Here is a 21,439-nt window from a genome sequence, read left to right on the forward strand (position 1 = left end):
GAGTTTAATTCTCACAACTTATATTAAATTTTTTTTTTCCAATTACATATTTGTTGGTTAGTTTTTGTTTTGTTTCATCTTTTCATTGGAGCTTGAAAAAAGTGAAAAAAAAAAGAAAGAAAGAAAATCATTCTCCTTTTGAAATGTTCAGAAACGGATGCCAAGAAGCAAGAAGCAAGGTGCTAACGCCACGTTTCCTTTCTTTGTTGAGAACGTGTAGAATCTGAAAACCACCCCCTAACTACAAAGCCTAGCGCAAATGCGAAATGCCACTTCCTTTTTACATTTTTTTTTCCCCAAATTTAAGCATGAACAAATCTAGAATAAGAAGCTTTACTTTGTTTCTTCTTTGGTTCATCGTTCTCTCGCATCAGATTCTATCTGTAGTTTGTGAAAGAGCGCAGTATAATGAAGAGAAACCATCTCTCTTTCAGGTAGTATCAAGCACCATTTCAATGTTGAAGAAATCTCACAAAAGTTCTTGGGAAAAGATCAAAACCATCATCCATGACTTTCAGTTGCAGTTTACCCCTCCGAATTTAGAGTAAGATTGCGTTTTAAGTATTCTCTGTGTCATACATTTGAATGTTGAATTCTTGTACCTTCATCATTAACACGCGTTTTGTTCCTTGTCATGTGTCAGTTTTAGAGGGATGGGCACAGCAACAGCTAGCGGTTCTGATAGTGTAGGAGAGAATATGAAAGAAGCAGTTAAGAAAAGCATCGGAACAAGTAAAGTAACGGTTGAAGAAACTGCCAAATCTGCTGCAGAAATTGCTGAAGGAGCTGTCCACAAGACTAAAGAGAAGGTGAAAGAGATTGTCTCTGATAAAGAAGAATCTCAAGATGAGCTTTGAACTAAATCCGGAAACTATATTAGTGTGAGCAATTTAGTGTGTTGCTTGTAAGTCAACTTTTGTTATATGAACTTGTTAATGATTACGCACTCTTTCTCAATCTCTGATGTACTTAATTTTTATTGGCTTACGTTACTGGTTAAAGAATTCATAGCAGGAATTGTTTCCAAATCCACTTTCAATTGTTCTGCAAACTTTGGATTCTGAACTATTATAATGCCTGTGAAAATGTAGACCCAAGTCGCTTTTTATTACTCAGATCTCGGTTACGAAGTATCATGCAAAACAATCTCCGAGCAAAAGCTCTCCATGAAATGGTGTCATACCTACCAAGTAGAACAAATTAAAAGGAAAACCAAAGCATTAGTTTTCCTCGTTTAACTCTGTCCAATCTCCAAAACTGCAAGAACTTTGCATGGAAAAACCAATGAAATAAGCATAGTTTTCTTTTCCACTTGCAGACAAGTCTGCTGGTAAGAGTCATTGACAAAATTATGCGTGAAGAGGCAGCTTGACAATGCTGTGTACCATTAAGAAACCCATCCGTTTGCACATGCTAAAGCAATCAGAGAGCAAAGAGGTAACATCAATTAAATCGGAGCAACAGATTTGATTGATCTGAATTTGTTCAATGAAAAAACAACTCAGAAGACTTCTTAGTTCAAAATTAAAAGCTCAAGGAAACAGCACAAATCCATGTTTCATATTGTGAGTTTCAAAGCCTATAGCTAAAATATTTTTGTATCCCATCTCCTTAAGTACGATTGAAGACGTTTGGTTGAAAGATCATAAAGTCACTCGATTCAACACAAGAATAAAGGCAGAGTGAGAGAGAGACCATCACAGTATTAAGCATGTCGCAAGGAACAAAAATTGCAAGGACTAATACAATTCAGGACATGGCAGATCAACCATCCCAGCACAGAAGACCAGAAAAAGGCAGAACAATGTACAAAAAAAGGTCAAGCAACCTTCAATCACCACTTGCCAAACAAGGATCCATTCTGACAATCGGCTTATAATTGACCACTAAAAGTATCACCTTCGAACCTGAAGAAAATTATACTAAGAAGAATGGGAAGCAGAGAGTCTAAGACATTCACTCTGACACCTTCGAAGGCAAATGTCATTCCAGTTGGGTACTTGATGTTGGTTGACACAAACAGTACGAGCACAAGCATCAGAGCAAGCATCAAGCTCAGACACACCACATACAGTTACACAAGTGTCGCGAATTGGATCTTTTGAAAATGCCCCAACCTTCTTCAACATTCTCTTTGATGTGCAGACTCTCTCACAGACAAAAATATCATCCGATGATTTCTCCCTTCCCCTGGCACTCTTAATTCTTTGTTCTTCAGCACGCCTCTTCTTCATTCTAAAAGCTTGCCCTGCAATAACTGCTGGGATGGCAGCCCCAAGAAGGGACCACCAAACTTCCACCATCACAAATTGCAGTAGGCAAGCTCTTTCTTCTTCCCTTACTTCCTTATCTGCACTCTTCAATGAAAGAACAAAAAACAGCAGCTGAAGTAATTTTATATATTTCTTCACTGAACAGATAGCAGTTAATTTAAATTTTTAAGTGGCAAAGGTGATCAGTTCTATGTCTTACAACTAAAAGCTGAAAAGGAAAATAAAAAACACTTTAAAGGTAAATAAACAACAAAATATTTACAATCTGCTGCTAGAAGGCAGGATTTTAGGCTGCCTACCGTATAAAATTCCAGTAGGTCTAGCATTCAAAACAATAAAACATTATGAGTTCAACTTAGCATTATTATAAGTAGCACTTCAGACTCCCCAACAAGAGCCACTATCACAATCTCAACTGTGAACATCAGAGAGATGCAATCAAGAAGAGCATCTTCATAATGCTGCCGCTATCAGGCTTAAAAACCTACACATTTAACCTCCCAATTTTCCACAGATTGATTTTCCAAACAACAAATTAAAGCTAACAGTCTAATACCCAAAGAGTTTAAACCAAAGGGAAAGAATTACCACAACCAACAGCAATCTCAGAACCCCAATTTTTATGATTTCTTTTACATAAAACACAAATGGCTAATTCCAAATATCAGTTTAGTGCAAACCACATTCCTATTTCCGCGAACAAAAAACCACAGCTTTCTTAACCATCACATATTTCAATGCCCAAAATCAATCTTTAGTTCTTCAAAAACCAAAAAAAAAAAAAATTCAGAGTGAGTAAAATGCCAAAAAGCTTTGAATTTTAACAACTATTCTTTTCTTTTCTTTCAATAACGATAGTTTAGCTAATTACCCATTTCATAAAAAGAACAAAAGCATCGCAAAATGCAATAACATAAACCCATTATGGAACGATGTAATTATGTATAAGAAAAATTAAAATAAACAGAAATGAAAAGCCCCAAAATAAATTAAAGTTCATAATAGTGAGATAAATAGAAAAAAAAATGTATCTAGATTACAAGTTACAGATCAAATTACAAAGAAGATATGCCGAATGCTGCAGCTAATATTTCAGGTTTAATTTGTACAAACAAAAAGATAAGGATACGAAAAAAGAGAAAAAAAAGCTTAGGGTTTTAGAGAAATGAAAGAAAGAAAGGGCTGACCTTCTGGCAGGGTTTTAGGGAAATTCAGCAAAGCGAGCAGCGCCGATATGCGTTCGCTTTCGTAAAACGTGAGTTAAATAATTTTGGACTCTAAAAAAAAAATTAAAAGAGGGCTTGTTTGTTTTTAGTGTTTAAGATATGGGAGAAACAAATTTTTAATTAAAAGAAATTAACGTGTTAACAAAAAATTATATTATTATAAACTTGATTATCACATTTTAAGTTTTTAACCTATTTTAATTATTGAATTTCTAATATATCCTCTTTTATGTTAAAATATTTTCTTTTTTTATAAAGCTAATATACAAATACAAATAAAATTATAATTATCAAGTATTATATCTCATATAAAAAATCAATAATCTAACAAACAAATGAACCAATAAATAAATTAACAAATAAAATTAAATCTAATATCAAATTGAATTAAATTCACATACGAAGAATCTTATATTTAAATTTTCAAAATTTTAAAATTTTCTCCTTTATGACTAAGACAAGATCTCAATGGCAATGGAGAACCAAAGGATGGAAAAGCACAAAGTCAAGAAATCAAGGACCACTAAACTTTAATGTTGTAGTTTCTTTTTCTTTTTTTTTTATTACGATCCACAGAAAATATATAAAATTGGACTATAATTATTCTGTGAAATACGTCTCGATTCAAATAAAACGAGAGATTCACAGTCAAAACAACTTAAAAATTATAAACTTCAGTCCTCTCCTCTCCCCTCCTTATTTTTTTATTTTTTCTTTACCTTCAATTAATCAGAATTTCACATTAACTTAATAACCCCCCACGTATGTGCTAATCTCAACACTATTTATACGACACACCAAAGAACCCTATTCTCGCCCATCCTCTTCTTCTTTAAAGCTATAAGTTGCAGGTACGTTAAACCCCTCTTGATTCTTTCTTTTTATAAATTTTGTGTACAATTTTCTACCCTATCGTCAAATTAGTTATTTATCATTGAGTTACAAGTATTAACGTACGTTAAGCCTTGTTTTCTGTATTCTTTAATGAATTGCAAGTGCGATTGATGAAAGGACTCAACCATGTACAAGTTTCGGAGTTTAAGCTAAAACCAGTCCTTGAAAAACCTTATCTAGGCACATATAATTAAGCATCTCGATAAGAACATATGACAGTAATGATCGCATTATGGTTTTCGTATAAACTCAGTAACCTTATTCAAGATTTGTGACATACAATATCCATGAACAGATATATGAGACGAGACAAAAATTAACAAGAATGGGCAAGCAAGCTAAGATGAGCGGAACCAAGCCAACGACAGACAATGCTTCAACCTGGTCACCACCTATGGACGGGCTACCCGAGCCATCAAGAGCTGAGCAGGCGACGATGGACGCACGCTTTACCTCCTACGAGTCTAGACGGCTTAAGGCTTTCCAAGAAATATGGCCTGGTAGCACCTATTCTTCACCATCATCCAACGACGTAGTTGAGCCATCAAAGAGGAATGGGGAGGCGACGAGGAGTCGATGAAGGCTCAACTCCACAATTCCCTCCTAAAGGTGGTAAGAGACTGCTAGATTTTGAAATATACATAAATATCAATGAAATACGTTTAGTATATTATACTATTAATAATCCAGAAATTAAAAGAGTAGGAACTAGAAAGTGACATTCATTTTTTATGATGGTTCATGCTCCAATAGGAAGGTTATATATATGAATGAACAGTTGAACACCATGTTTCTCTCTTTTCCTTCTTTTTTTTTTTTTTTTTGCATTAATTTTGAGTTGGACAATCATGCTAAGCAATCCCAATTAACCAAATACATCATTTTCTTTAATTTAAAAAAAATTAATAAAGAAAAGGTGTGTTAATTATGTGAAAAAAACACTCAATCCAACTCTCAAGTAACCAATTTTCATTCAATCATTAACAGTACAAGTATTATATGTATATACAAGTACGGATAAACTTAAATCTAAAACAAAGGAAACTTGGTTTATAATATTTACATTTAACTCAGTTATGCTGTAAGTTGTCCAATGTCAAAATCTATCTCTAAGAAAATGAGTTGTACAAGTATATAGAGATATGCCTTGATAATGATTTGGTAGCATAGTTATGAACACAATTTCCTAATCCTACGTGTTCTAAGGTTGTTTATGTACTGAGTTGGGTTGTATTGCAAAAAAATGTTGAAGTATCCAACAGTTTGATTGTTTTTGGTAGAGAGACTTGGATTCCTACCATTCCCATGAATGGTTGTCAGGGTCAGGGCAGTCATCATTCATCAAAAAGGCAGAGGTGTGCAATGCTACTAGGTGTTGGTTGCCAATGGAAAATAGTCCCCATTCTCATCATTTTTTTCTCCCGGCTATTTGTTAATCCATCAGTCATGCTTCCCAAATTAATTATCCTAAATTGTTATTCAAAGCTTAATACGTGTACTGACACAATGGATAAAATTCACATTTGATGAGATAGGATGAAAAAGTATGAAGGATTTATGGAAGATAAATTGTTTTGTTTTACATTTTTTCCCCATCTGGTTGAAAATTAAGATACACCAATTTTCCTTACTGATCATTGGAAGTTCTTATTTCCCATGACTCGAATAGAAATACAATCAGGGGGGGAAGTGTTAAAGAAAAGTGGTTTTGATTGAAAAGAATTGCCTATATTTTGGGGATAAACAATCAATAATTATACATCCGGTAAAACTGTAAAACCCAGAAACCCCTTACAACCAGAGGGCCATCGGATATAAAAGAATTGGCATGCCAGTTTTACAAGCAAAACGAAAAAGGGGTAAAGAAAAAAAGAATGGAGCAAAGAATCATACAGCCAACACAACATTTTCCCTCCCCAGCAATGGTGACTGTGTAGCTAACATTGGAAACCATATTACATCAGACATTAATATCTGCGCGCTTCGATCTGGTGGTGCTGCTGATTTCTTGGGAGCCAGTAAAGGAGAATCTTGGGAGGTTGTAATTCTCAGTCACTGAAACTGGCTGCTGCGGGTAAAGCGTGGGAGGTGGAGTCAGATTTCGCTGAGCTGGTAAGGGAGGAAGCATGTTGTACTTGTAAGGATCGCCACTCAAACTGCAATCAACAGAAGAATTAATTAGGAAGCGTCCTTTCAAATAGGGCACCACAAACAAGGGGAGAGAGAAGAACAATGGTATTCCTCACATAAAGTTTCCTAAGGTAACTCCTTTGCCTGACTTACCTCGTACGCTTGTACAACTGATCATCATCACTGGAATTTTCATCTAAACGTCGAGAAGGTCTCTGAACAGGAGATATGGACCATGTATTTTGAGCTGGTAAGTCATCTGAAAAATATCTTCTCCTGATCAACTGAAACAAGTACAATATAAGTTTAACAACAGCTAAACCCACTAAAATTTGAGAGGCTAAATACCATACAAAAGAAGCAAAGAGGACAATAATACCATGCGAAAAAACTTCATTACACCTTCCTTGTCATATCTTGCATCTTTGGCAGCCTGTAAACATCAAGCAAAATGTTAGACATCTTCACTTATCAAAGCCAAAATTAACTTTAATAGACATTTTATCCAAAGAAAAATTTTCCTTTGCAACCACCCTCTGCAACTCAAACTTGCACTGAACATAACTTCCCTCAGAAGAACCAAATCCATTTACTCAAAACTCAATTAACTCTGACCTCAATTCACCATTCCCAACCTCAAACACAGATTTCATAAACAATCAGTGATAACATTTATTTGCTCTGTGTGCATGCCAAAAACCAAGAGGTTTGCCCTTTTCCTGCCACTGCAAGGATGCCGATTCAGAACCAAAACTAACCCCATCCACAGCACCAACAACCAGCCACCAGAAACATCCAGAGATCTTACATAATCAACCAAACATCACAGTATTTGTATGCAAATTGGAGACCATTTGGGTTGAGATTTGATATTAGTGTTGACAAAGGTTTGAAACTGTTAGTTTTAGAATGGACGGGGGGAGAGAGAGAGAGAAGTAAGAGAAGCACAGGGGAGAAAAAAGACAAAAGGAAGAAAAGAAAAAGAAGGGGGAAAGGAAGAGAGATCTGCTCACCAGAGACAGAAACTGGCATCTGTCAAGGAAGAAAATATATAGATCGATTTGAGATCTTTGTGGACCGCATGGAAAGGGCTGACTTAATGACGTGAGGGAGGTAATGAGTCAGAGAAGGTTCTGACATACAAGTGAGGGTTCCTAACTTTGCTTTGTTTTTGCTTTGTGTGTCTACCAAAACAAGGCCAGAATTTACTAATTTTGAATGCAAATATCCTTATTAATAACAAAGCATAAAAAATAACAACGGCATCCATAATGACATCTAAAATAGTCCCACACGTCGAGTTCAAACAAAAGGAAAATTAACAATAGAATGGCAAACATTTCATGTAAAGACTTTGAGAGTTTCTATAAGTTGTCATGTACACATAGGTAGGCATCTAAGTAAAATAATCAAGAAGTACAAAGCAAAGCATTGAACAAACTAAAGAAGCAAATCTGGAAATAACAACACCAGTAACAATAGGAAATGGACAACTACCACAGTAAAATTTCTAAATCACGAGGCTTTATCAGTCAACTAAACCATAAATTCAAGGCACATGTGTAAAGATGTGAGAGAAACATTGAAATATTCACAAATTAAAGTGCAAGAAAATTGTGGACAACTGATAAAAACTTTCACACTTCATCCTTCTTCACACAGCAATTTGAGACATAAATTAATGTAAAAGCAAAACAATCCTATTAGACTTGAATTTGTCAAAATATGAACTGAAATGTACCATTTCCCTTATTTTAAACCAAAATGTTGCCTACAGCATTCTAATCCAATTGCAACTACAATTCTACAATGAAATAGATCAATTACAATGAAACACCCAAGTTTCCCCCAAAAATTTCAGCAAGGATATAATGAGGAAAGAATAAAAAAAAAATTATTCTTACTCGAACTGACATATAAGCAAGTCAATGCATAAGTTAAAATCCTTACAGCAATAAGGCCTCCACTACCAGGAAAACTCTCAGTCAGTGGAAGCTCCTCACTAGATGGAAGCAAACCCTGCTTCTCAACCCACTGACGAGCTACATCAACAAGATTGCCACTGCTACCCTTTGTACCCTCTTTAGCAGCAACATCAGCTTTGTTACCAATAACAATATATGGCACAGGGAGTCCCCCAGGACCTCCAGAACCTAGAGGAGCTGAAAATGTCCCAGTTGCTGCAATCTCAGCTGCCCACTTCTGCAAGCTTGTTTTTGTTCTCCTTTGGGAAAGATCATGAACAAAAATAACACCTGCACAAGATTTCAAAGCAGAATCATGAGTGAAAATCACAGAGCTTCCAGTAACTAAAAAGGCTATTATGGGAAAATAAGCAGGAAAAACCTTCCACATGTTGATGATTAGGAGCATATCATTAGGATGTTAATGATCGCATGCTGATAATATTTAAGATCATTAAGTTAAAAATGTAATATGAACAATCAGTTTATATTGCAAAGATCTACAAGGAATAAATTCATTCATTTTGGTATTTCGCAAATTTGCATCCCAGTTACAAACTTGCAGGGATACTATAGAGAAGAAACAACAATCATATAAACCATCTTTTACATCTACTGCCCTGCAGAACCAAGGGCAGCCTACAAATTATACACATTTAGGCTAATAACAAATTTGAGGGAAGTTTGTAGCTGCCACTATCTCTGTTTGATTAAATAACCGCATATCCTATATGGAAAAGCTGATAATAGAACAAGTAATGACAGTAACCATCACTTCATATTTATGCATGTAAATGCAACAGGGCAGTGGTTGGAATAATTTCGACCAAGAAATAGCCATGATTTTGTTAATCATGCAATCGAAAACTCAATTTCTAATAGAACTAAATTGCGCATGGCCACAGCAAGGCATCCAATACTTATCAAAAGCACAATAAAGATTGCGGATTACTAGACTTACAAATTAAGCATCAGAAAATTTGCCTACCAACAATTATCAAGAACTTAAAGGACATTTGCTCAAGCAAAGAGGATTAGTACTCACCATTAATTTGTGAATAAAAAAGAGACCGACAATCTTTATATCGCTCATGTCCTGACACATCCCAGAGTTCAATGAAGAAATCTCTTTCAGCATCCCCTTTAACGCTACTTGAAGAGCTACCAGGACTACTATATGTAGTATGCTGTGTAGAGATAGTTGTGACTACTTGGTGTAAAAACATCAACAATAACTTTATTTAAAGCAACAAAGGAGGACCAAGTCTTACCTTCACACCAACAGTACATCCAATTGTTTGAGGAGGGCGAGCAGCAGAAGAACCTTTCACAATCAAATGAGCAAGAGAAGTTTTCCCGACACCTGCCAAATGACTATGATTTAAAGCTAAAGTTCGGCATTTAATATATTTGAAGTTGTAAAATGAATATTTTCTTGGAGCAGGATATTAATTTTTGAGCATGAGAAGTAAACAAATCAGAACAGCAGATCAAGAGCCTGCTTATTGCTCAATGATGGCGCAACACAGTGTCAGAAACACTCAGGCAGTCAAAAACAAATCAATAACATCCAAAGGAAAAAGCAAAGGAACATGAAACCAATGACTCCTTCGTAAAGATTTCTTCTCTTGATAGAGAAAGTAATAAAACAGTCATTGATGAATTACTTAAGTGTCCTCACCCAGGCCATGCATATTTTCCCTTAAAAGTAAATTAAAGGGTACCATTAGTTCAAGTGGTAAGGGTGGGAGGAGATATGGGTAGAGATCTTAGATTCAAACCGTAATGCTCCCTCTTGTACCCAAAAAGAAAAGTGTACCAAGTTAGCTCTTAAGATTAATGGTTTATGTAATAAACCTACTTAAAACTCTACCTTCCCATGTCTTTCAAATCTTAATACATCATCTGCAATCTTTCTCCAACAGCTCCAAATTTGTTCCTTGCACATAAATATCACACACTAGATCTCAACCAAAAAATTAGCTAATCAGGCAATTATTTCACACCATGCTTCATCCCTCATTTCTAGCATTGATATTACGATCGACCATTAATCAATTTCTCAGTTTTTTGATGCAAAAACAAAATCATTTGTTACTTTAAGTCCTTTTATCCTTACATTTTGGCAGGTAAACCAACGCTCTTCTTTGTCCACCAGAGTTACACTTCAGGAATCTTAAACAGAAAATTCATAAATTTAACCAATCCAAAATCAGCAACAACTAAACAATAATTTTGTAGACCAATATATTTATCAAGTAAGTTCCTTCTGATATAGTTACAACAATAATCCAACTTCATAGCATATAATCCCACTAAACACCCAAAACAGTTATTACATACAAAAAAAAGCATACAGCAAAAAGCAAACAAAATTACAAAGGCAAACATTATAGATGAATAAAAAAATTCTATAATTTTTTTTAAGAAAAAGAGTAAAATCCAATACCTGAATCACCAACAACAAGAACTCTAACCTGCCCACAAGGAGGTCCTCCGTTAAGCTCTTTGTTCTCCCTCTCACGTTCCCTCCAAAACATTTTTGTTTCTCTTTTCCTCTCTCAAACCAAAAAGGAAAAAATCTATTCCAAAAAATAACCCAACACTTATACAAGCAATAAGAAGACTAATCAAGTCCCGTCAAACAGGTACAATTTCTCGAAATGCGTATCCAAAATTTCCATCCAAAATCCATCTCACACCAAAATCCACCCAAGATCTATACCCAAATCCATGACCCCAAGACTAATCAGTTCTAAATGAAATTGGATCTAACAAGAAGAGTACTCCAAATGGGTATCTTTGAAATGGAAATACAAGAAGTGGGTATCTATCTAAATTTCTGTTTAGAGCTTCCAAATCTCAATCGAATAAACTTTGGTTCAAACTATATTTAAAAAAAAAAAAACAAAGAAAAAAATCAATGCTTTAAGTGGGGTTTATAAGATAGTTAGAAAAAAGGGGAAATCAATCAGATAAAAAAAAAAAGGTTAAAGCATTCAAAATTAGTTTTCTGATGGATTGAATATGGTTCTTCTTTCATGTGCTGATACGGATGTGATTAAACAGAGAAACTTGAAGTTGGATGGAATTGTCGGTCACGCTCTAAGATGCGCGTCAGGTTCATAGGTTGTGTCAATCTCAGCAGGGTTAATTGCATGAATGGCATTTTCAGAATAAATGGTTCTTAGTTTGGTACCTCAATTTAAAAAAAAAAAAAATCAATCACTACCTAGCTATTAAGCCATTTGCGATTATGCCCACTGCTGTCAAGTTAATTTTCATTCGGTTAACTAAATGAATCATTTAGAAAAAAAAAAAAGTTATAATGTGAGAATAAATAAGATATGAATAATTATTATGTAATTTGATTTATGAAAAAAAATTTTGTTAATGATATTATTTTAATTTTTTTGTCAAAAAATTTTGAATAATAAAAAATGTGATAAAAAATAAAAGGTAAAAAACATAGATTAATATTATAATTTATGATTGCCAATTTCAAATATTTATTTTTTCATAATTGATTAAAATTATTAATAAATTTTTAATTAAAACTTCATTATGATTATTTCTTTTTATTTTATTTCTTTTCTATTTCTATTTTATTTTTAAAATATTATAAATTTATAGTTTATTTAAACTATTAATAATTAATAAATAAAACTTTAATATGATTATTTTATTTTATTCTTTATTTTTATTTTTTAAATATTAAAATGTTAATAATTTACAATTAAAACTTTAATTTGAAATATTATTTTTTATAATTTATAATTAAAATTTCAAAACTTTTTATTTTAATTTCAACTTGAATTTTTTTTCTCTTTTCTTTCTTCTCGACGAATTTGCTACTACATTTACTAATATAATAATGTATTGAACTAGCACTCTTAATATGCATCCGAACATTTAGCTCATTGATTGGTGCATGATCCCCTATCTAAAAAGTAGAGTTTGAATCTTCCTCCCTGTCGTAATGTGCGAGTTCGGGAACCTGACCGCCAGACGTAGGTGAAAATTAAATGTTTATGAGTCGCCACCAATCTTTTTTATCTAAGTGTGATTGATCACCTATTAACCTGATTCTAATCGACGAAGTCCTAAATTAATTTTAGGTCCGTTGAAAGAACGAGAACTGATCCACGTTTTTTAGAGATGGGTTCGGGAGTGCGGTTACACACGAAGAAGGGTTAGCACCTCCGTGGTGCCCGTTCCACGAACAGTACCATTTAATCTTATGTTATCCTATTATAACCTACTTTTGATTTAATCACTACTTATTAACTATTTTTTTATTAAATTGACTGACGAGTTTTTTATTTGGTTTTACGTATGCACATGATGCAAGCGTAAAATGATGTCATGACTTGTTTATTTTAAATAATGGGGTCGGTAATCTTTTATTAGAAAATCATTCGAAAACCATCCCAATGCTTTGGTGAAGTCTCGAAATTTTCCTCACCTAGAGATATCTCCGAAAGAACTCGTCTCTACAAGCTCCTCTGGAAAATCTCATCATCGGAATTCTCGCCCCATTTGCAAGACAAATATGGCATGCTATGACAGTATAAAATGATGATATCTACATGACCATGTTTGTTAATTAGTTGGTTTGTAATAATAACATGTTTGATAATTTAAGGTGATTTATTGCCTTATTTATATATTTATTATTATTATTATTATTTCTATGTATATTATTTTAAACAACAATTGTTCGGACTAATGGGTATCGGAGTATAGAATTCGAATTTATCCCGACGCTTCGATGAAAATTCGTCTCGAACTCCGTACCTAATAAATTCACCAAAAAAAAGCAACTTTTTGCCCCTTTTAAGTAAAATCTTTCAAATAGTCATTTCATTTTTTTATAATTTTTATATTGTATCATGTTGTTTATATATATATATATATATATATATATATATATATATATATATAGATATATATATATGTATATACATATTATATTTACAAGTATCTAAATATATTTATAATATAAATATTTCTTTCTTTTCTCTCTTTTTTTTCTTTTTTTATTTATTCTTCTCATTTGCTTATTATTTTTACTATTTATTTTTTTAAAAAAACTATTATTAGTTTTCTTACTATTTATTTACTTATTATATATATATAGATGTTCTTCTAAATTATGCACCTTTACTATTATTATTTTTTTGTTTATTTATTTTGATTAAAATAAGCATTCATAATATATATATATATATAACATTTTTTAATATGGTTTAAATTAAAAAAATATATTTATTTAACAAAATAGGTTAGACCAAAAGTTAATTGAAACAAACCCAAACCAAAGAGAAAGTTATACCTTTTCGGGCTCAAATTAGCCCAACTCAATGACACACAGAGGCCCAAATCTGCTGCGTCAAATCCGCTTCTTAAGGCCCACAACGTAGAGCTCAAAACGCACCCTTTTGGGTACTTGTTTGGCGGACTGAAATCCTCCAAAACGGCGTCGTTTTAAGAGTTCTAAACTTAAGTATTTAAACCCTCATTTTCCCTTATCTTCTCATTTTCAACCTTCTTTTTCTCTTTCTAACCGCACCCTCTCTACCTTCTCTCTAAAACTTTCCCTTCTCTCTCCCTCTTTTCTTCCTCTTTAGCCCACCAACAGTAGCCCCACCTTCCTTTCTGCCAGATCTGAACACTCCCCGTCGCCGAAGCAGCTCGGATCTCCTCTCTCTAAAACTTTCCTTTCGCCGGCAACAAGACCAAACCTGGCACCGACGACCCCATTCTCTTCCTCCTAATCGACGTCGATCTGGACACCAGATCTGGGTTTGGGTGAACCGGTGCCCATCGCCAGCCTTTCTTTTTCTCCCTCTTCACCGCCCAAATCTGGCTTCTCAAGACCGAATGCCCCATCTTTCCTTTCAACTACCCAAAAGCCGAGCCCCTATCATTTTTTTTAGTGTATATATATATATATATATATTTATATATTTATTTGTTGTTATTGATTGTGGTTAGGGTAGACTATTGGTAGTTTTAGGATTTTTGATTTGTAGTTGATGTTGTTTGGAGAAGATAGATTTTTTTGAAATGCTTTTTACTTTTTTCTTGTTTTGAATCTCGTTTTTTTTTTACTCCCATCCTCCTTGCTTTCAAAATCTTTTTGGTTCTTATAGAGTGTGGTTGTCCAAATTTTTGGACAATCAGAGGAAGTAATCATGCTCGGTTCAGCTTGAATCTCTGGTGGCCTTCCAGTCAAAAACAGATCTGCAGGCAGGATTTTCAAATCTCGACCGCCAGAGCAGCATTTAATGCTCCGTTTTTGTTGATAATGGAGGCCAAACGTGTTTCAGCCTCTTCCTATTTTTTTTACTTTTATTTTTATTTTTATTATATTATATCATTATTTATTTTTATTTTATTATTTTTTGGGTTGATTTTGAATGGGTGTCTACACTCCCTTAGTTATAAAAAAATAAAATAAACTAGCACTCTTAAGATTAGATGTAGTTATAAAATACCAAATTTGACACTTTCGCGATCAAATCTGGTTGTGGTGGTACCGATGGACAGTCATTGTCTTTTATCATCCTCCACCGTAACGGAGGAAAATGAATAGAGAAAGAAAAAAAATAAAGATAGTTTGTTTTATATATTAGTAACTTTAAAAATTGATTAAGTGTTTGTTTGATCTGATTTTTTTTCAGCTTATCTACCTTTTAAAAGTAAAAGTTAGGTCAAACATAAATTTTGAAAAGCTCTTAAAAAAAAGTAAATTTTTTTTAAAAAATAAAATTTTGAAAAAAATAGCTTTTGGAAAAGCTCATGTGAAGTGTTTTTTCTTCTCTTCTTTTAAAAGTACAAGAGAATTTTTATTTTTATTTAAAAAATATTTTTATTTGTTAAATATAATTATAATATTACCTTCTAAAAAAAATATCCTTTATGATAATTTTTATCGAAATTATAACTTATAAAAAAGAACTAATAAAAAAAAATTTATCAAATAATTTTAACTTAATTTTAAAAGCTATTATTTTTCATAAAAACTTCATAATAACTTTTAAGTTAGAAAAAAACCAAGTTAAACAGACTCTAAGAGTATTTTTATTTAATTATTTTTTATGCTATTTCAATCAAAGAGAAATAGTCATTTTGAAGAGGAAAGTCAATAATGATTATTTTAACCTCTTTTATAATGATCATTTGGCGATGTAAACAATGTCATAAAGAGAAATTAAGGAAATAATTAAATGGAGATCAGTTACAATGCAAGGCCCTTGATGCTAACACATGTTTACGTAGACCACATGTTAAATGTAAATATGTTCATTATCAGTAAATGGTTAAAATAAGCCATCACTCTAAATATGTTCATTTTTACATAAATTTTTAATTCCCCAAAACATTATTTGCCTTTATCTCTAAATAAACTTTTTGTTTTCTATTTTCAGAAATAAAAATAGGAATCTACTTTGACAATAATTAGTTAAAAGAAAAATCAAGTTTGAACCAGAGACGGCCCAATAAGTTTAAAGGTCTAAAACGAAATATTTAAATAAGATTTTTTTTATTGAAATTAAAAAAAATTATTGAAATTTTATTCTTCTAGCTTTTTGATATGCAAAATTTTTAATTAAACTTTTATAATCAAGTTCTTCTAATATTTTTTTTTCAATTGAGAATATAATCAATCCATTTAATTTTTCTTAAGACATCGTTGATCTTAAATAAGATTTTATTAATTTTAGTTCTGAAAAACTGATTTCTCCTTAAGCAACACTTATTGTAATTATTAACATTATTCTAAAAATATTTAACTATTATAATTATCTTATATTTTTTAAATGACTAATATAAAATCAACAATCAAAATTTTTAATTCAAATAAATCAATTATCATATAAAATAAAAATAATATAACAATATAATATAAATCTAAATTAAAGTAAAAAAATATGTAAAGATTAAAATAATAGTACCTAATTGTTGAATGTTTATTGCAAATCGCAAATGAGGCTCTCAACTTTATGAAGATAATAAAAGAACAGACTTCTTATATATTTTTTAAAGAAAAATTAAAGTTAAAGGAAGAAAGAGTAAATGAGAAAGGAAGAAAGAGCAAACGAGAAAGGAAGATTTCAAAAGTAGATATTATATATTGAAAAAAATAATTAGTTTTATATATAAGAACAAAATATCTGTTGAAAATCATTAAATGTGTTGATTGAAAATAAGAGAAATAAGTGAAAAAAATAGTTATTAAAAATGATTAAATATATGTAATTGTTAGTTTATTGGAAATAAGAGAATATAGTTGAGAATTAATAGTATTTTAAAAATAAAGAAGTAATAAAAAATTGAAATTTATTAAGTACATAATTAAAAAAAGTAAAAAAATAAATAATTTGATGAATTATTTTTTATTTTTATATTTTTTAAAATAATTAATTATATTATAATTATTATAAATTTAAAAATCTTCTTTAAAATTGGGGCTTCCCCAAATTGGAGGACTAAAGCCCTTACTTGGGTGGCTTCACCCAATATCCGGCCTTGGTTTGAACTCATTCATCAAGCAAAGTAATGTATGATAAATGATATTTCATCAAGACTAATTGCTCATACTAACCTGAATTTATTTATATGAAGCTTCATTAATAACAAGAGCAAGGAGTAATTTTTCTTAAAACAAAAATTATATTTCTTTATGTATTAATATACCAATAAAAGTAAGTTCTGATAACAAAGATGGAAACTACAATAATGACAACAGCAAACGACTGAAAGTCGATCCACTAGCTTGGCCCAGTCCCATTTTAATTGGGTCCTACAGTGGGCCTGGAGGAGGTCAAGCCCCTCTAGTGCGGGCCGAATTTTAGCTGTTTAGCCCCAAAAATGCATAGTGGAAAAATTAGCCTAATCGCTCTCAAAGAGCATATTTTATATGTATCTTTTATATGTATAATACACATAAAATCATGTAAAATATATGTTATAAGTACATGGCCATGTTAAAGAAACATGACAAGAAGAAGAAGAAGAAGAAGAAGCTTCCAAGTTTATTTTTTCATGTAGAAGAAGAAGAAGGAGGAGAAGTTCGCAGGTTCCAAGCATTGGGAGCCACGATGGGCATTTGATTATAGTAAACCATGTATGGGCTGTCATGATTGTGGATACCATCATACGTGGTTATCACATAACTTGTGTCATCTCTGTCCCTTTCTATCCTCTTCTTCACATTGCATCCTCCACTTGAACATTTATAATAGTTTCTGCATAAATATTAATAATTCACATCTGGTCAACTATGATCAACCAATAAAGCAATTGGGGAAAATACATAATTAAAACATATTCATAGCTATATTTATAAGTTTATTTTTCTTTAGTGCATATTATCATTTTTTTCCTATTTGATAAATCATATCTCTCTTATTTCATGATTTGAATTCAATATTTCCAAGTTATAATCTAAAATTATAACTGCTAAGGACAAGGTATAGAACTTGATATGAAGCTAGAGAAGCAAATAAAAGCACATGCCTCCTCCATGCTTGTCATGAACATATATATATATATAAACACACATGTCAGTGGTGATAGGCTATAGCTACAATCCTACTTTTACTACCTTTTAAGGCTATCTGTGTTTAAATAATGCCTTGTTAATTTCGAATAAAAGTAGAAAAGATGACGCAAAGTTGAACTATGAAGACATAATCAAGCTCTGAGCTGAGCCATGTTAGCGAAATAAAGTTGTGCATCAAAAACCTATATATAATTTACATAATTTGAAAGTTTAAATTGTTTTGTGAAGATTTAAACACAAGGCTTAATTTTATACCTACAAACTTCTGTGAGTTAAAATTAAAATCTAAATTAGTAGGTCAAAGCATTGACATGTATTAGTATTTAAGAATAGTGAAACTATTAAACTCGAAAGTTTAAACAAATAAATTTCGAACTGTGTAATTTTTCTACCTGTGAATTTAATTAATTCAAGTCCTATAGAATCTATTCACAGTGGAGCCAAGACTTTTGATTCCATTAATACTTTGAGATTTGTTCTTTGTTTTTAACTATGTTTGATTTAAGTTTTATGTATTTGTTTTGTTAATTTTCTAAATTATATAACTAACCAATATATATGTTCTTCTTTAATAATTAAGTGTGTGTGTATATAAATTTATTTTGGAAGGATTATTGATTGGGTTTCTCTCATTAACTTAAAAATTTAAGTTAAACAATGATATTCAAGAAATATAAAGTACAAGTGTATCAAAGATTCTAAATTAATGGCTCAATACAATTTAAGTTTGCGACTCATTTTTTGTAAGAAGAAAAAAAAAACATGATGTAAATTTACCCTTCCTGGTATTTACACAAACACAAAAATTTGGCTTTCCATTTAAGGCATAAAATTAGATAGAGGAAGCCGTTGGAGTTTCGCAGGAGGTCCACGAATGCACCCACATTGAACCATGAAAACTTTGCTTGCAGCAAAGCATCGATAGCCTTCCTGTGGTCCTGCACTCAGTATTATGCATTTAATTTTTAATTTAGCGGCCCGCGAGCAGTCTATTCACAGCTCCTCTCCGCCCCCCACCCCCCCTCATCTTGTCCACGGATGCCTCAGACAGCCACCCACTAGACCCCAGTAGCACTCATGGACAACTTAATTTCTTATCCCCGAGAGGAGAAGCCGAGCAACTTTCCTTCCTCTACTTGCTCTTATTAGTACTACCTTGAGCTTAGTTTCCGTCTGCCATATTAGGCCTTTCGAGCCTCAGACAGCTACACCCACTCACTCTTAACAAGATAAGCCTCTGGACCGACCCCAGCCATCGGCATGTACTTAAAACAATACTAATTTTCAAAAAAAAAAAATGTACTTAAAACAATACTAGGCCCTCGAGCAAGAGACTGATCCTTTATTATAAACTTTTGTTTCTCCCCGCAGTTTTCTTAACATCAAACTCGACATAGACTCTCCAAGAAACCAGATTCAAATGCATGCTTTTCTGGCACTATAAAGAACTAAATGCAAAGATATTTGTAACAGGAGAGAGAGAGGGAGAGATGGCGGCCGTGCATCACTATTGCACAGCCTGCCACGAAAATGCATGGCTATGGTTTTGTTTTGGGCCAAAATAGCTAGAACTGAAGGAAGAGTCAAAATACAGTCTGATTTTACATTTTGGGCACATGATGATGATAATGAAGCAGGCCAACTGTGTGTATGGTGGAATGATGCCTAGCTCTTACACTCGCAGTCTACTTCATGGATGACGGGGATAGTATTGTTTGTTTGATCTGGGCGTCCCACTTGTGCCCCCTTTCGCTGATTTGCAACTACTGTATCCTACTTCATGATGTGATGTTAGGCGATGTTCTCCTCTCCACAGTTCCAAATCGCATTCATTCTATGTCAAATTTATATTATATATGGCAGCAAACCAATCTTCTAACGGGGTTTTTTACTAAATCTAAAAGCTAGCTATAGCATCAATTTGAGTGCATAAAGAAATGGTAGAAAGGGATAGATTTAATGGATAGTTGAAGAAAAACAAATTAGAAAGGCAAAGAAATGGTATACTAATTAACATATTGCTATTAACTTATGAAGAAATAAAAGCTAGAGTAATATCATAATCCAACATGCAGCCCATTTAATGATCCAAATCCATTGTTTGAGATCAAGTTTGTCTGCGTAGTTCAATATAATTGCCACGTGATAACGAGAAAGAAATGTGAGAAAAACAAGGTTTTTATGAAGTTAATCATCAAGTTGGAAATATAATATATGTAATAAACCATAGATGTATACAAAGTTATGGGGTCCGCTCAGTATTATAACCATGATGAGATCTAGTGGTTCCAAGATCAGGAAAGTAAATTATTCATATTCATATGTTACCATTTCATGCAATAAGATAAAACCAAAGTAAAAAATAGCTTATTCTTCTTTGTACTAGTGATAATTCGCAAATTAATTACCTTGGATTCGGGCTGTTCTTCACCGACTTTTTCCCGTACTTCCTCCATTTATATCCATCGTCCATGACTTCCAGCTCTGATTTTGTTCTGAATGCAACTCGATTCCCCAGTTCCAGCTTGTTTTTCCTCACTCCACTTTTACATATTCTACAAATTTAAATGCAAAATAATTAAAACAAAAACCCATTATTTCTTAAACCAACATAAAACTAAACCATTACTTTCACTCGATCAATTTACTTCTTTTTATGGGTTTTCAAGAAGAAAAAGGACAAGAAAGAGACAAAAAGAAAAATCCCATTATTGGGAGGCTTATTTCACTTGCATGTTAGTATTTCTTGATGTTGCACCACTAAATCCATTAGCGCCGCCCATGCCCTTCTCCGACGACGCCATACTTTGCGACGACGTATCTTCCTCGAAGGGGCAATCATCGAGCATAAGATAATCCGCTAACTCAAACTCGGGCATCGGATCGAAGCTTTCAGGAAAGAAGGTGTAACTAGGGTTAGGGTTTGAATTCTCATGGGAGAAGTCCATGACGAAGGACAGCTGGACTGCGGTCTTTGATAATGTGTAGCAAGGGAAACCTGTTTGGCACAGATGCTGCCATTTTATACATTTATATAATAATTTAAAAGATCTAAAATAAGAATTATCTTTCCTTTCTTTTTTTTTTTTCCCTTTTATTTTTATTAGCTGCTGCTTCATGGACACTTTCCTGGAGGGATGCACCGAAGCTGCTTCAGTGGTGCCACGTGTCGGGCCGGGCTGAATGACGTAATGACCGTGACGTCGATCAAGTTTAGTGCATTCGAATATGGGACCACCTGTAATAATACTCAATCTGTTGTTTTTGGTAGGCGGGAGCCATTGCCTGTTGGGGGAAAGTGTTGTGTATAACATACTTAGACCACAAAATTTGGTCCACCAATATGACTTGTTTACGTGGCGTTTCTTGATTGGATTATTC

The 21,439-nt window shown here is 32.9% G+C and overlaps 4 protein-coding genes across 5 annotated transcripts; 1 reads left to right on the plus strand and 3 right to left on the minus strand.

Annotated features, from left to right (window-relative positions):
• The first annotated feature begins 271 nt into the window (after positions 1-271).
• On the plus strand, positions 272-1,023 carry LOC18611688 (uncharacterized). The gene is made up of 2 exons (XM_007048076.3): positions 272-544; positions 644-1,023. Exons 1-2 carry the CDS (start codon positions 309-311, stop codon positions 855-857), a joined length of 450 nt encoding a protein of 149 aa, XP_007048138.3. The 5' UTR covers positions 272-308; the 3' UTR covers positions 858-1,023.
• A 682-nt stretch (positions 1,024-1,705) lies between these two features.
• On the minus strand, positions 1,706-3,580 carry LOC18611689 (thionin-like protein). 2 transcript variants are annotated; one of them, XM_007048078.3, is made up of 2 exons: positions 3,461-3,580; positions 1,706-2,357 (listed from the first exon to the last, which is right to left on the minus strand). In XM_007048078.3, exon 2 carries the CDS (start codon positions 2,301-2,303, stop codon positions 1,923-1,925), a length of 381 nt encoding a protein of 126 aa, XP_007048140.1. In that variant the 5' UTR covers positions 2,304-2,357; positions 3,461-3,580; the 3' UTR covers positions 1,706-1,922. The 2 variants fall into 2 exon arrangements, with proteins under 2 accessions (XP_007048140.1, XP_017984463.1); XM_018128974.2 differs by having other exon boundaries at positions 1,706-2,350; positions 3,461-3,573.
• A 2,505-nt stretch (positions 3,581-6,085) lies between these two features.
• Positions 6,086-11,649, minus strand: LOC18611691 (Ras-related small GTP-binding family protein). The gene is made up of 7 exons (XM_018114109.2): positions 10,937-11,649; positions 9,759-9,850; positions 9,533-9,674; positions 8,474-8,778; positions 6,903-6,956; positions 6,677-6,807; positions 6,086-6,549 (listed from the first exon to the last, which is right to left on the minus strand). Exons 1-7 carry the CDS (start codon positions 11,025-11,027, stop codon positions 6,354-6,356), a joined length of 1,011 nt encoding a protein of 336 aa, XP_017969598.1. The 5' UTR covers positions 11,028-11,649; the 3' UTR covers positions 6,086-6,353.
• Positions 11,650-17,146: 5,497 nt separating this feature from the next.
• Positions 17,147-21,044, minus strand: LOC18611692 (putative WRKY transcription factor 51). The gene is made up of 3 exons (XM_007048081.3): positions 20,792-21,044; positions 20,467-20,613; positions 17,147-17,741 (listed from the first exon to the last, which is right to left on the minus strand). The coding sequence occupies exons 1-3, from the start codon at positions 21,004-21,006 to the stop codon at positions 17,537-17,539; spliced, it is 567 nt and encodes a 188-aa protein (XP_007048143.2). The 5' UTR covers positions 21,007-21,044; the 3' UTR covers positions 17,147-17,536.
• Positions 21,045-21,439: the final 395 nt, after the last annotated feature.

Source organism: Theobroma cacao, chromosome 1, assembly GCF_053813885.1.
Source record: "Theobroma cacao isolate CCN51 chromosome 1, ASM5381388v1, whole genome shotgun sequence".
Lineage (NCBI taxonomy): Eukaryota > Viridiplantae > Streptophyta > Magnoliopsida > Malvales > Malvaceae > Theobroma > Theobroma cacao.